This window comes from Saccopteryx leptura, chromosome X (genome assembly GCF_036850995.1).
Source record: "Saccopteryx leptura isolate mSacLep1 chromosome X, mSacLep1_pri_phased_curated, whole genome shotgun sequence".
Taxonomy (NCBI): Eukaryota; Metazoa; Chordata; class Mammalia; order Chiroptera; family Emballonuridae; genus Saccopteryx; species Saccopteryx leptura.
Genome location: NC_089516.1, coordinates 97,097,646 through 97,112,861, shown reverse-complemented (window position 1 = coordinate 97,112,861; position 15,216 = coordinate 97,097,646). Strand labels below are relative to the sequence as shown.

Genomic DNA, 15,216 nt, shown 5'->3' with positions numbered 1-15,216 from the left:
AGTATAGCATATTGTAAGTCCTCGGTTAATGGCACTGATTTTTGTTGTTGTGGTGGTTATTATTATTAGTTTGTCAGTATTTACCTCTCAGGAAGACAACCACCACTAGTCATCAGTATCTGTTTTTTACTTAGGCAGGATCAGCAGGGTGCCAAGACTACAAAGAGAAGAGAATGTGCTGAAAATTCAGCATTGCTGCATCTTTCTGTGGCTTCCAGCCAGGCTGAGAAAGGAGACTGAGGCAGAGCCCAGGGGCTAGAGAGGTTTGCTAAAGGAGCCAGGGATGAGGCTGGCTGATTAAATGGGGCAGGGAAGGAGCCTGGTTAGAAGTGACCTTCCCAGCCACCCTCCCCCACAAACTGTTCTGCTTCTTCAGAGCTCTGTTTTTCTAGGCCCCTGTAGTCCAAATGAGGAGCAAATGGGAAGTTGCTAGAGGCTCTTCCAAGAGAGTCGTGCACCACATGGGTCACAGCCCTGGCTCAAATGGTGGGTTAAGAGTCACAGGATGCAGGAGGGAGCTGATCCAGCAACAAACTCTTCTCCAGAGGAGACCCCTTTTCCCAGGAACCCAAAAGTTGGTCCAAGACTTGGCACATTTGGGACATTTGGACTTGAGGGCAGAGGTCCCCTGCACCATTTGCTATTTTTGTTTTGGGGACAGGTTTGGGCGGGGGGAGAGAATCTTTTCCTTTCCTCCTTTCTCAGAGCAAATCTTGCCTTGCTTCTTACTTCCATCTGGCCCCATACTGGTTCATGAGGCCTCCTGCTTCTAACCACAAAGGCTCTGGCTCAAAAAGTAGAGGTTGGAGGGAAAGAGTAAGATCTCCTTTCCCAAGATGAGAGCAAAACCCACTTGAAGGCTTTCAACTTAGCATTATAGAGCCCTCTCCATCTGTTTCCTGCTGGCCTAGGTTCTCACTGTTCCCTGGACAAGCCTTCTTTTCATTGTGCCCAGTGGCAGTGCAGTGCAGTGTAGTGATTGAGAGCAAAGCGCCTATTTGAGTTAAAATCCCAGCCTTGTCACTTTTAGCTCTGTGACCTTGGGCAAGTAACAATCTTATCTATAGAACGAGGCTTGTAATAGTATCTTCCTCAGAGGGTTGCTTGTGAGAGACTTAAATTAATCCATGCAAAATGCTTAGAACAGTGCCTGGTACATAAATGTTTAACAAATGTTCTCTCCTCTCACTATCAACTTCTGTGCCAGTTCTCTCTGCCAGGATTACATTTCCCCTTCTCATTGCCTACTTAAGCCCAGCTCAGCTCAATCACCCCTTCCTTCATGAGGTCTACCTGGCATTACTCATTCTCCTGACCTCCATTATACTCCTCAGTGAAACTAGACCCATTTTGAGAGCAAGAACTGTGACATGAACAGCACTGACTAAATGAATCACAAAATAACATCTAGCCTTTTTAAAGCAGTCAAAGTTTGCAACTGGAACCCACAGTAAAAGATATATTTTACAACATGTCCTAGTACATACGTTTGTGTATCTTTAAATCTAGATCTAGATTTATGACTAAAACAAAAGTTTCACAGAACAATATGTGCCCTTACCACATGTTATTTACTCTTCTATTTGCTGTTCATTCATTTTGTTAAATGTAGGTTGTAACTAAATAAATTTTAAGCCCTGTCCTTAGTTATGATCCATAGTATCCTCTGTGGTAAGCCCTGTACTGGGTGAGTTTAAGACCTTTAGAGGCTCTAAATCTTGAAAAGATTACAGTTGAAAGGCCATTGCCTGTTTACAGAGTGCAAGTCAAGTCAAGAGGAGCTGCAATGAAGGGTATGTGGAAGGCATTGGAGACAAAAGACTGGAGAGGCAAGCTTGGCTTCGATTGCCACACAAAGGAGTTTGGACATTTTCTATAGGCAATTAGGGCTTACTGGTAGATTTTAAGTACAGGAAGACCTTACTTAGTTTTTAGGAAGATCACTGGGGTGGCTGTGAAGATGGATTGAAAAGGCCAAGTCAAAGACAGGGGAAGCTGTCTGGAAGCTGTTTCAGGCATCCGGATGAGAGAGGAAAGATGAGGCCATAATTGTAGAAAAAACTGGGAGAGTGGGGAGCACAAAGTTGACAGATGTGAGAGATAGATGGTGAAGACTACAAGCAACAGGACTTGTTGGCTGAGGTTTTCAGCTTGAATGACTGGGCCAATATGAGGGTTACCAAAGCAGGTACAGAGGAGGCTGGGGAAGGAAGAGAAAACCAATTCTATTTTGGAATGAGTTTGAGATACCTATTGGAAGAATTTCAGGCTGGAAAATAATTCTCAGTATTTAATTCAAAACATGTTAATGAAACCAATATAGAGAAACTAACATTTTATTTTGACATTAAAAAATAAAGTAAAAATAAAAGAAATAAAGTAATATCAACCATTTTCATTATTTCAAAAAAGAGAATATTTTGCCACACACAAAATATAAGGAGGGCATAATCTCAGAATAAAAGGCAGTCCTTTATAATTGAATACATTGAAAAACTACATTTGATGTTTCCCCCCTTTTGCTATGACCTCTAGTAAACATCACTGTGTATCATCCTGGCTTATAGACTATGAGAATCACAGATTTGAGGACTGGACAGAGGAAGAGAGGTCAGCAAAAGAGCTTGAGAGGAATGATTCCAGAAATAAGAGGAAAACCTGGAGAGAGTGATCATGGAGACCAAAAGAGGAATAAGAATTCAGAAATGAGGACTTGGCCAACAGTGTCTTTTGCTATCCGGAGTTCAAAGCGATCATTGAATTTGGCAATTAGGAGGTCATTGGTGACCTTTGGTAGTGCCCTTTCAATCAGAGGATGGGGTTGGGGCCAAATTTCAGTAAGTTTGAATTGTGAAGAGGATGTTGGGAAAACTGTCAGTTTGGAGTACAGACTCTACTCTCAACAAATTTGAAAATAAAGGTAAGCAAACAGACAGAGAAGGAGGGAATGGAGAGAAAGAAAGAGATTCAAAGAGAGAAAGAGAGCAAGTTAGGTAAGCAAGGGAAACCTTCAGTCTGACCAGTGGTGGTGCGGTGGATAGAGTATCTACCTGGGATGTTGAGACCCCAGATTTGAAATCCCGAGGTCACTGGTTTGAGCATGGGCTCACTATCTTGAGTGTGAGGTTGCCAGCTTGAGTGTGTGATTATTGACATGATCCCACGGTTGCTGGCTTGAGCAAGGGGTCACTGGATTTTGGCTGGAGCCCCCTGATCAAGCCCCCTGATCAAATAATGAACAACTAAAGTGCTGCAACCATAAATTGATTTTTCTCATCTCTCTCCTTCCTTGTCTGTCTGTCTGCCTGTCTCTCTCTCTCTCTAAGATAGATAGATAGATAGATAGATAGATAGATAGATAGATAGATAGATAGATAGATAGATAGATAGATAAAAGAAATAAAGAATCCTTTTGAAGAGGAAGGGAGCTTGTTTTGGGAGATAACAGAAATAGGCATTTTATAATCGAAAGAGAAAGCACTAGTATAAAGAAGCCAAAGTTTCCTAAAGAGAAGGGGCATACCATCTGAAGGAAGGACCCAGTGAAAGAGGGTGGATGAAGTCAAAGCCCAGGGGAAGGGATTAGCCTTTAACGAGAGATGGGCACCTTGTCCCCTGAGAAGGGAGGTCTGGAGGGGAAGGAAGTTGGAAAGACAGGCCAATTTTGGGGGGTGGGGCAGGGCACTGAGGTAATTCATGCTCGAAGGCCTCTGTTTTCTCAGGGAAGTGGGAGGAGAGATTGTTCAGGGAGAGGGATGGGCCAGGAACATGGTAGGGAGTGGAAGAATGTTTGGAGTTTGGCCCAGGAAAATGTGACTGCTGGAGCTGGGAACATGACAAGGGAATGTGCTGAACTGTGGCTGAGGGGTACTGGGGCCCAGATGAGGTTGACTGAGTGTCTTCCCTTGTGCAGGTCTTGTCTCCCTTCCTAGGCTGTAAGCACCATGAGGCAGTATCCGCAGCACTTTCTTATTTCTAGCCCATTCCTTGGCCTGACAATGCCCAGCAGCATCTGGCCCAGAGGAGGCACCCAGCCCTCTTGGAAGGACTTGCCAAAGCAATCACTGAAAACAGCCAGAAGCACTATAAGGCTGTTAGGGGAAACAGAGGTAGGGCCGTAATTGCCCTGATGAGAAGTTCTTCACTGGTTGTTCCAGACCTTTCCTGCCACCTTGTTGGCCACCTTACTTTTGCTTTGTGCTGAGTGTAATGGAGGACAACAAGGCTCCAACTTTTGCCAACAACATTTGCAGCAGGCCTTAAATCCTTTAGACTGGAGAGAGGCCAACAAGAGAGGCCAGTGGTTGCATCTCTCATAAGCTGAGTGTAGCTGAGGCAATTCTTAGAAAGTAGCAAGACGGAGCAGTTGTATAGATAGAACAAAGAGCCATGGAGATCAGCCTGAAAGCTGTCTGCACTCCAGGAAAGCAGGTTGTGAGGACTGCTGCTCAAGGGAGTGAAGGCTCTGGACAGCCCCAGTCATGAGGGATTATGGCTGAATTAACACTTGCTCAAGGTGAAAGGTGACATGGCTAAGTCTGGTTGGATATGAACCTTGGGCTCAGGAATAATGTTTACCTCTTCTTTTTTTCCCTCTTTCCTCCTGCCTATTTTCAGAAACCATGGCCACCCAGAGGCCAAAAAGTTCCCAGGTGTGACAGTATATCTATTTCTTTTCTTTCTTTCATTCTTTCTTTCTTTCTTTCTTTCTTTCTTTCTTTCTTTCTTTCTTTCTTTCTTTCTTTCTTTTTTTTTTTTACAGAGACAGAGAGAGAGTCAGAGAGAGGAACAGATAGACAGGAACGGAGAGAGATGAGAAGCATCAATCATCAGTTTTTCGTTGGGACACCTTAGTTGTTCATTGATTGCTTTCTCATATGTGCCTTGACAGCGGGCCTTCAGCAGACCGAGTAATCCCTTGCTCAAGCCAGTCACCTTGGGTCCAAGCTGGTGAGATTTGCTCAAACCAGATGAGCCCGCGTGACCTTGAGGTCTCGAACCTGGGTCCTCCACATCCCAGTTCGATGTTCTATACACTGCGCCACCACCTGGTCAGGCTGTCTATTTCTTTCTCATTTACTATCTCCTTCCAGCTCAATCACTTCGACCTGGTAGTCTTTCTCAGCCTCCTTCCTCTTTTGAGTCAATAATACAGAGTATGCAAATTCTCATCTTCTGGAGGTAAATTTAGCAAGAACCCTCAGAGGTCTGATAGAAACTCAGGCTCCTCAGCACCCATCATTTCATTCCCAAAGATTTTTTTTCAAAGGATCCAGGATCCAGTCTGCACTTCCACAGCTCATGGAGAGAGAGCTAACCCCGTTTCACCACATGTAATAAACCTCTGTTTATTAAGGACCAGTACAGCGCCAGGTCCTTGGTTTAGGTGGTGGCTGAACAGTTAGAAAGTTTTCCTTTGAGCCAAAATGTCTCCTTATATCGTTCACCACTGGGCCTCTATCTACCCTCTCCTTTGAAGTCACACAGAACATGTGCAATCCCATTGCAGTCTAATCCTCAGATACTTGAAAATGGCTGCCATTTCCACAAGAGTTTTCTCTCCTGTGTGGATAAGCATTTCTTTCTTTGTATTGTGATGTGCTGTTACATTTTATTATCCAAATATATCAGGTTTTGCGGAACTTTTTAGAAAATTCAGAAAAGCATAAAGAAGGAAATAAAGATCTACTATAATACTGTATTACTCCCAGAATCAACCATTGTAACATTCTCTTTTCTTTTAACCAGTCTTTTCCCTACCTAAATATTGATACTATATATTCTATACTCTTTTCTTACCAAAATGAGATCCTCCTCTAGGTCATACTGTAAAGGCTACTTTTTTCTCTCTTCAATACATTAACTTTCCCCCAATCTTCTAATAGACAACTGTAATACAAAATTTTGTATAACTATTCAATGATTTATTTAATCAGCTCTCTAAAATTAGAAATTTAGGTCGATTCCAATTTTCCTTTGCTGTAAAGAACAGAGTGGAGCTGGAATTTGAAGGGTGGTGGAGGTAGGGGGTAGGTGAACAGAGAAAAGAGAAGCCCTTGAATCAAATTATTTATCCTCTGTTAGTATCTGGGGGGGTTTTGTTGTTGTTGTTGTTTATTTTCATTTTCTCTGTGGATAATTGCACTTCTTAAAGCATGATTGTGAGTGTCTACATAGTATTCGGTTGCAAGAACATACTCTAATTAGCTTAACCAGTTTCTTATTATTGGACATTTTAGGTTGTTTCTAATTTTTTACCATTACAAATCTGACTGTGATGACTATCCAAAAAGCTAAATTCATGCTGGTGCTGGAAAATGAGGTCAGGAAAATATTTTGGGGACTTCTAATGCATAAGAAGCCTGCCAGTAGTTGTAACTGGAAGTTTTGTCAAAAGCCCAGAAGACTGGCTAAGGCCAAGTCTGTGTTTGAGCCTCTGGGCTTGCCTGGGGTCAGTACCCATTTACTCAATCCATGTCACAGGGTGTTCGGGCTGCGGGGCCTTTTGGGACCACTGAGCTCACACTGGTCTCACACGTGAAGAAAATGAAGCCCTTGGGCCAGGGATGATCCTTCAGCAGCTTTGAAGGTAGACAAAAGTCTGCCTCCCCCAGCACCTTGGCTCTTGAACTGGAAGTTGAGCTCTAAAACCTGGAAGCTGACCTGAAATCCCTTAAAATGCTACCTGCGTTCCTTTATGGAACCACTTACCACTGAGGCTGGAAAGGGGATTCGGGCACTTTTGTAAATGAACTGGCCTCTAAAGGGGAGAGCGTGGAAAGAAGACTTGAGGTTTACCCCATAGGCAACTAGACCTGTTCCACCTAGAACCCACTCTTTTCCTAACCCAGGTAGTACGCTTAATGGCAGTCTCCTTATCTCAAGTCCGCCTGGCAAATATACACTGCTCACAAAAATTAGAGGATACTTTATTGCTTCATATTTATCTTGAAATATCCCCTAAGTTTTGTGACCAGTATATTTGGGGTTTGAGTTGAAATAATGCTTGAGTTCCTTATTCTCCTTAGCCAAATCAGCTGTCCTTCATGTGGGGAATGAGCTGTACTAGAAGCCTGTCTGTCCAGCCCTCTGTGCTTGACAACTTTCTGTGGTTTCTGGTACTAATGAGCTTCCCACCTTTTCCTCCTCTGGCCCTGCTACTGCCTGGAGAATTCGCACAAATGGTGTGTGATTTGCCCCTTCTGTGTTTTCCTTTCTGACTTGGAGGTAAAGATAACCTCTCACCCCCCACTGACTCTCTGTTTATTCAACTGGGAAAGATTTCACACCCAGGAACCCAGCTCTCCCTCCTTGAGGGCCTTTCTTAAATCTTCACCGCCCCAAGTCCCCCACCTCTGTACTTCCCTGAATAATTTATGAGTCCAAGCAGGTCTTATAAAGGGTCTTCCGGGAAAGGCCAAGAGTGCATCAGGTTTTGAGAAATAGGAGCCCTCACAGCCTGCCTGGTCTTGACACTCTAAGAATGGATCCTTCTGCTCCCTGTGCTGCTGCTGCCACTGTCCCAGCCATGGCCTTAAACATAGCTCCAATCCTAGCACAGGATCCCCTGGCACTCCCTGGCCTGTTAGGCCAATCACCTCTTCCTTCCTCTGGACCACAACTAGATGGGAGTGAAAGGTAAGTGGAATTTGGTCTTTGGCAACTTGAACTCTAGCTCAGTGGGTTTCCTGGGAGAGGAAAGAAAATGAGATGTCCAAGGTGTCCCTGTTCTCTGTAAAGGAAAACAAAAAAAAAGGCAAAGGCCTCAGCTCTCAAGAATTGTTTCCTTCATATCACAGACTGGAATATTTCAACTGACTTTTCACTTCACTAATCCCTTTGGGTGACAGTAGGGGACTTGAGGACTGCTTAGTCCACTGAGAAGCACATGGGAGAACGCTGTCAAACCTAGATTTAACATGACCTTGGCAGAAGAGGCGGGGGTGGTGGGGAGAGGGTCAAAGTTCCAAAAGGCCTTTGTCTTGGGAACTGTCTCTTTCCTAACCACATTATAAGATTTCCATTTGCTTTCCCCCTACTTCTAGAAGTCTAGTGGGGAAGCAATTGGCCCAGGAGTACTTCTGTCCCTTTCCCTCAGCCCAGGAAGATAGTAGGACTCTGACCTCTGCTTCTTGCAGCAGGAGGTAATGGGCAAGATATTCCCCACCCAACCCTCATTCATTCCTCCAAACATTTAAGGAGCTCAACAAATATTTACTGAAATGCGGACTGTATACCAGGCATTGTGCTAGGTGTTGGGGACTCAGATATGATCAAACATAAATCTGCCCTTAAAAAGCTGAAAGGCAAATAAATAGACAATTACAAAACTGTGATAAGACTAATGATAACATTGTTGAAGCAGAGAGGAGGGGCATCTGTCCTGACCTGGGCTCAGGGTCCTGATGAAAAGCTTCCTGAAGTAGATGGCAGCCAAGCCAAGGATTTTTGGAGGCCTCTTTGTTATCTCAGGGAGTCCACATTCTAGCCTCCTTCCTCCAACTGATGGATTTCTCCTCTGTGCCCTAGAGGGGTTTGTCTTTGGAGGCCTTGGCTGTGTTCTACGAGTGACTTCTCAAGGCAGATGGATTTGGTGAGTTTGAGCTCCTGTTACACATGTTCAAATGCAGCCAAATGCATTCACACACACACACAGGTCCTTTCCCAAAGGCCCTCTGACCTCAGTCCAGGGCTGCAGAGCTGAGAAACTATCTTCACAACCTTGCTCACATTTCATTCTCACAGTACCTCTAGGAGGAGGGAAGACCTGAGGTTTCCGTGCAATTTAAAGATAAAGAGACTGAGAGCCAGAGTAGAAGAATGTTTGAGCAGGCTCCAAAGCTAGGCTATGGTAGGGCAGCTGCTAGAATTCTGGTCTCCTGGCCCCAGTGCTCTTCCCCCACCCCCGCCCCTAAATCTTTGCTGTTCCAGTAGAACTCTGTGCCCTGGACAGTCTTCAAACAGGTGTTTGAACAGGGGCAGGAAAGTTAACAATCCCCAACACTCTGTCCCCTTGTTTTTCAACCAGAACCAGGACAGATCTCTTTGCTGGAGGGTGGGAGTAGGGGCTGGAGCCCAGAGATGTTTAAAGCCTTTTTCTAGATCATCTTACCTGCAGGTTTCTGACCCCTGATACAGAGAAGACAGCTATCTGGCCATGTACTTTGATTACATGTTAGCTTTTGCTTTGAACAGGCCACTGATGGGGCAACAAGTGTCGAGGTCACCAAAGCTGACTCCAAGTTCTATCACCCCATCAGGTAAGCTTCTGGCACCGAGCTCAGAACTTGACATAAATTCATTATCTCTTTAAATCCCTACAACAGCCCTGTGAAACAAGAAGAGAGAAGCACTGCTAGAATCACTATTTTATAGACAAGAAAACTGAAGTCCAGAAAGATTAAGAGCTTTGCTAAGGTTATCTTCCATGAAGGCATTATCAATGATCCCTATTAATGTGCCGCTATGGACACGTCAGTGAAAGAAGCCTTAGTAGGAAATGGAGGACACAGAGAATTATTGGCCAGAGAACTTGCAAGGTGGAGGTGGGAGCAGTTTCAAAATTGATAGATACTGGGGTTGGGGCTCCCTACAGTTATAGCCCACCATACATTACCTTCTTGCCTGGGGACATTTTGTAACACTTAAGAAAATTCTGTTATAAAGCTCTTGTTTATTTTTCCTTTCTTTCTCACACCATTATTGCAGGTAAGACAAAGAGTTTAAGGGCTGGCTTACTCTGTGGTCTTACTGACCCTTCTGTACATATGAGACCTGTTTAAATTAGAGGTCATGTTTCTTCTCTGTTCACAGGCTCTTCTGGCCCAAATCCCGTTCCTTTGACTACCTGTACAGTTATGGGGAGATTTTACTGCATAACTTCCCTGTCCAGGCAACGATCAATCTATATGAGGACTCAGACAGTGAAGAAGAGGAGGAGCAGGAGGAAGAAGAGGAGGACAACGAAGTAGAGTAGGAGAAAAAGAAGGTAGATTAAAAAAGGGCCAGACAGGTGTGTGAGGATACTAAGGTCAGCACCACACAGAGTCACAACTCATCCTCCTTCCCCATCCTTGACCTGTACAAACCAAACCAGAGTTTGATTAAGGCTCCGTATATCTGGCAAGGCTCTAGGGCATCGATTAGCCAGAAATCTCCAGGCACAGCTCTCTGGATTAAAAGTTGGATCCTTGAGTCACCAGCTTACACTGGCTATATAAAACTGGACTGTGAGCCTAGGTATCTGGCATCTCTGGGTTGCTGTTGTGTTAATAGTGGGAGGGTACTAGAAGCCCTACCCTGGGGCAAGGAAGTCCTGCTTTCTGAAGTCACCAGGAAGCAGATCAGGAGAAAACATGCCCATGTAGAGGGGAGCAGTCATTCTTCAGGGCTCTTTGAATCCCCAGCCTTCTAGGTAGCTACATAGTCCAGCCTCCCCATGGAAAAAAATAACTTTTAGCTTCACCTCAGGGATATGAACACCAGATCCAAGCAAAGATAGAATTATTTTCTGATGGATTTTGTAGCAAGAAGAGGGGCCATCTAGAGAATCAGCTTGCTTTGGGGACCTCCCTTCATTTTAGCTGCTATCCACTGGGGTCTTTGTTGGCATGAGATGAATCAGGGGAAAAATAAACTAGATGATGTTTGCCTTTTTCCTGGAACTTTGCTGATTTCTTAACTGAACTCTGTCCATGCTGTGAAGCCTTGGGCACAGGGTCAGAGACCAGCTCAAGGCCAATTCATTGCTCTACCAGAGGTCAGTTTACAGATGGGGATGTAGGGCCAGGGGCCCAGCACAGGGGCAGGCTCTCTCTGTCAACTTGTGAAATCAGGCTAGATTAAACTTCAAAGACAGTTTGGAAAGGGAGCAAAAAGGTCCCCCAAATGTAGTTTGAAAATTGAGAGTAGGGTTATGGGGTGGGGTGGGGGGTTAGAAGTGCAAGCTCAGTTCAGCCCTGGAGATGAGTGTATGCATATGGGGAAGGGCGCACGAGGGGTCATTCAGTCCTATCAATTTTACATCCATAGCTCAGGCCCTCATGCCTTATCACTGCCCCAAGTATTCATCAACTAATATTCCTGCCTCTAGCATGTTCCTCTAGCGTGATCTGACCTGCAGTGGCCACCAGATCAGATCATGTTATACCCCTGCCTAAGCCCTAATATGGCTCTTTATTGCCTCACCAACAGTTGAATTTATCCTATTCGTTTATTTAAGTTTTTTAAAAATTTATTTTATTAATTTTAGAGAGAGAGAGAAAGGGAGAGAGAGATACACACACAGAGAAACATCAATATGTTCCTGTATGTGCCCTCACTGGGGATTCAACCTGCAACCTTTGCCTATTGGGACGATGTTCTAACCAGCTGAGCTGTCTAGTCAGGGTCTTATCCTTTTTTGGTTTTAAATTACAGATCTTTTTGAGACTCTATAGCTTCTCTACTCATATATTCACAAATCAAGCCCTTAACTTGATATTCCATGCTGTCCAATTCTTTGGTTGTTGAGTGTCTCTCTTTTTTTTAAATTTTATTTTCATTAAAATGCATTAAGATTATATTAATTTCAGGTGTATAAAATGGTAAATTGACATTTATTTACCTTACGATGTGATTACCACAATAAATCTAGTACCCATCTGACACCATACAAAGTTATTGTGATATTATTGACTACTTTCCTTAGTTCTATACACTAAATCCTGTGATTTACTTTATAATTGCAAGATTGTACCTTTTACTCCCCTTCCCTTGCCTGTCTCTTCAGACTCATCTCTCAACACTTGACACTCACGCTGCCTATCCTTTCTAACACCTCTGTAGTTTTAAATCTTTGTGTGGAATTCTCTTCCACTTTTACATGTCTGAGAAACTCCTCTTCATCCAATAAGGTTAGCTCAGACACCTCTCCTATGAGAAACCTTCCAGACCCCCAAACCCAGATTGGGTGCTCCCATTACATTCAGTGCTCCCCCTACCGTAGCATCTGCTCCCTTTTTATGCAGGAAGATGGGGCTGTGTTTGATATCTCTACGTGACTTTATTGCACAAGACGCTGCCTGTCATGAAGCAGGCACTCAGGAAATGTTGAAGAAAAACGATTCTCAGGTCTTCTTAAAGCAGTTCTTGGTAGAACTGCCTCTGTCCCCCCCCCCCCCCACTTGCTGGCTTCCTGTATCTTTGCTTAGCTACAAACAAGACAGAGTAACGTTGTCTGACTCAAGAATAAAATGCTGGCTATTTTTCTTTCCCTCTTCGATCAACTTGTGACAGGCCGCTTCAATTTCGAGGCCTGCTGAGACTTTTCTAAATTGGATCCAGCCTTGAGCAGGCAATCAAACTCACACACTGGCGCCATCTATTGGTCAAAATTTAACCTTGTTCCTTAATACTGCCAGGCAGTTGACCTTTGACCACTCTAATCCCTTTAGTTAGCCCATTCTGTTTGTACTTGTAAGTAAAGTGAAATCTACCATGCGCAAGTTGTATGACCTTGGACAAGTTACTTATCCACTCTGAGCCCCAGTCGCCTCCTCTGTAAAATGGGGAAAATAATGATACTGCCTCTCAGTGTTGGTGTGCGGATTCAATGAAATAATATATGTAAAGTACTTAGCACAGCCCCCAATACATAGTAAAAGCCCTCAATAAGGGGTCGTAGTCATAGTAATCGTAGTTTTAGTAATGGTTTTTATTAATTTTATAACAGAAATAAGCTTATAGGCTCAAGTCAGCTAATGACCGGCTGACTCAACTGGGGAGTGATTTGTCAGTCATCTCCACCTGATCTCCCTGGCACCACTTGATGGTTTACCAATGAAAGCATCTTTGTAGTGTTTGACCCTCATTAAAAAAGAAAACACAAAACGGAGGCCAAATATGGCTTCTTGGGACAGAGGTTTCAAAACTTGTTTATTTTGTGCCCTGGCTGGGTGGCTGTAATGCCGGTGGCCGAGGCCAGGCAGGTTCACATTGGATTCAGGCAGATGGTAGAGAAACTGTGGAGCCAGAAAGTGTTGGGCCATACCCGTTTATTAGAGGCTCGCAAAGACAGGCAAACAAATAAACAACAAAAGGAAAAGACCTAATAAACAAAGGAAAATCTGCTATTCACAGTAAGGGCAAGGGAGCAAGGAAAACCACACCTCACAGTGGTGGGAAAGCGATCTGGAAGAACCACCACCCAGGGAAGCACCCATAGCCTTATATAGGCCATGCACACGTGCCTCTACCACGTGTGCTGGAGCACTAATCAAGCAAAGTGTAGCCGGTAAACCGGCGAGCAAGCCTAACACAGCACGCTGAGGTTGCAGGTTCGATCCCTGGTGAGGACACATATGAGAAGCAATCAATGAGTACACACCTAAATGGAACCACTAAGTGAACCAGCGAGTTGATGATGCTTCTCTCCCTTTTCCTCCCCACATTTCCCTCTCCCTTTCTCTCTCACTCTCTCTTTCTCTTCCTCTCTCAAATCAATGAAAAAAATTTAAAAAGTAGACTTTTAAAAAATAACTTATTTTCTGTGTTTTAGCAGGAACACCTTCTTTTGAATTGAATACAGAAACCCAATAGACAAACCAAAACAGAGCTGTAGCTGTCCTGGTGGAAGCCAAGATGGGACACAGAATCCCCGCCATACTGTCTCTTCTCTTGTAAACCAGTTCTTTCCATCCCGTTGTGAGGCACCCACGGGGATCCCTAGATTGTGGGGAAGAGTATTTGGAATCTACTGTCCCAAGGGTTAAAATAAGATTGATCTGAAGTCTAATGGGGATTATTATTTTAACGTGTTCAGTGTTCCGTTTAAAATCCTTGTTTTGGGTCCTAAGCTCCCAGCATTTCATAGCTAAAAAATTGCTCCAGTGCTCCTCTGCAAACACGGTTGCTAAGTAATTAGAATTCACTGTTCTAACTAATAAGAGCCCAGTGTGAGTTACTTTGTGCTGGGTGTATCCTGTCCTTGATAACAACCTCAACGCCAGTACACAAACTCAGGAAATAAATCTCTGTGCAAAACCCAGAGTCCTTCCTCCAGCTCCACTCTAGCTGGCCCGTCCTAGCATCCCGTACTTCCTTTCCCCAGCACCAGTGCCTCCTGTTTCTTCCACCCTAAAGCAACAGAGGACACATCAGTTAAGCAGGAGGCTGCAATTGAGCTGGACCTTGAAGGATGCGCCCAGCTAAAGATGGAGGGAGAAAACTTTCCAGAAAGTGGCAGCAATATGAATTATTTCACTAAACAAATATTTATTGAGCACCTACTCTGAGCCAGGTATTAATATTGGAATGATGAAGAACATGGGCTTTGGAGGCAGAAGCACCTGGGTTCAAATCCCATATCTGCCACATGCTGGCTCTATTCATGGGCCCACTCCCCTCAGGTGTCAAGGTCAACTCTCTGCTCTCAACCCTCTCACTACCACCTCTGTAGTACCTAATTATATAATACGCGCGCTTGCGCACACACGCAAGCACGCACGCATGCACACACTGCACATGCTTATTAAAAGTTGCCTATTCTCGGCCCTGGCCAGTTGGCTCAGCAGTAGAGCGTCGGCCTGGCGTGCGGGGGACCAGGTTCGATTCCCGGCCAGGGCACATAGGAGAAGCGCCCATTTGCTTCTCCACCCCCCCCCCTTCCTCTCTGTCTCTCTCTTCCCCTCCCACAGCCAAGGCTCCATTGGAGCAAAGATGGCCCGGGCACTGGGGATGGCTCCTTGGCCTCTGCCCCAGGCGCTAGAGTGGCTCTGTTCACGGCAGAGCGACCGCCCCGGAGGGGCAGAGCATCGTCCCCTGGTGGGCAGAGCATCTCCCCTGGTGGGCGTGCCGGGTGGATCCCGGTCGGGCGCATATGGGAGTCTGTCTGACTGTCTCCCCGTTTCCAGCTTCAGAAAAATACAAAAAAAAAAAAAGAAAAAAAAGTTGCCTATTCTCTATCTCTGGTCAAGAAAAGCTCCCTCACTTACACCAGTGGGTGCTACGAACCCCCAACTCTCATTCTTGTCTTCGGCGGTGGGCGGTAGGTGGTTTGTCTCCCACCCCAGACCTGTCAGGGGCCTGGTCTTGGTTACTGTATTATGGGGTTACTTCCAGCTGGCAGGGCTTGTGGCAATCTCCAGGCAAGTACACAAATGCAGGTACAAAAACCTGGCACAGACAACAACATAAAACAAAATGGAAAAATAAAGAAACAACAAGAAGAAAAACCTG

The 15,216-nt window shown here is 44.7% G+C and overlaps 1 protein-coding gene across 8 annotated transcripts; it reads left to right on the top strand.

Moving 5' to 3' along the window:
- The first annotated feature begins 7,373 nt into the window (after positions 1 to 7,373).
- RIPPLY1 (ripply transcriptional repressor 1) lies at positions 7,374 to 14,009 on the top strand. Of its 8 annotated transcripts, none has more exons than XM_066356717.1 (5): positions 7,374 to 7,638; positions 8,530 to 8,593; positions 9,196 to 9,260; positions 9,814 to 9,988; positions 13,541 to 14,009. In XM_066356717.1, the coding sequence occupies exons 1-4, from the start codon at positions 7,484 to 7,486 to the stop codon at positions 9,974 to 9,976; spliced, it is 447 nt and encodes a 148-aa protein (XP_066212814.1). In that variant the 5' UTR covers positions 7,374 to 7,483; the 3' UTR covers positions 9,977 to 9,988; positions 13,541 to 14,009. The 8 variants fall into 8 exon arrangements, with proteins under 8 accessions (XP_066212814.1, XP_066212812.1, XP_066212815.1 ...); XM_066356715.1 differs by having other exon boundaries at positions 13,538 to 14,009; XM_066356718.1 differs by having other exon boundaries at positions 9,814 to 10,012; positions 13,538 to 14,009.
- The last annotated feature ends 1,207 nt before the right edge of the window (positions 14,010 to 15,216 follow it).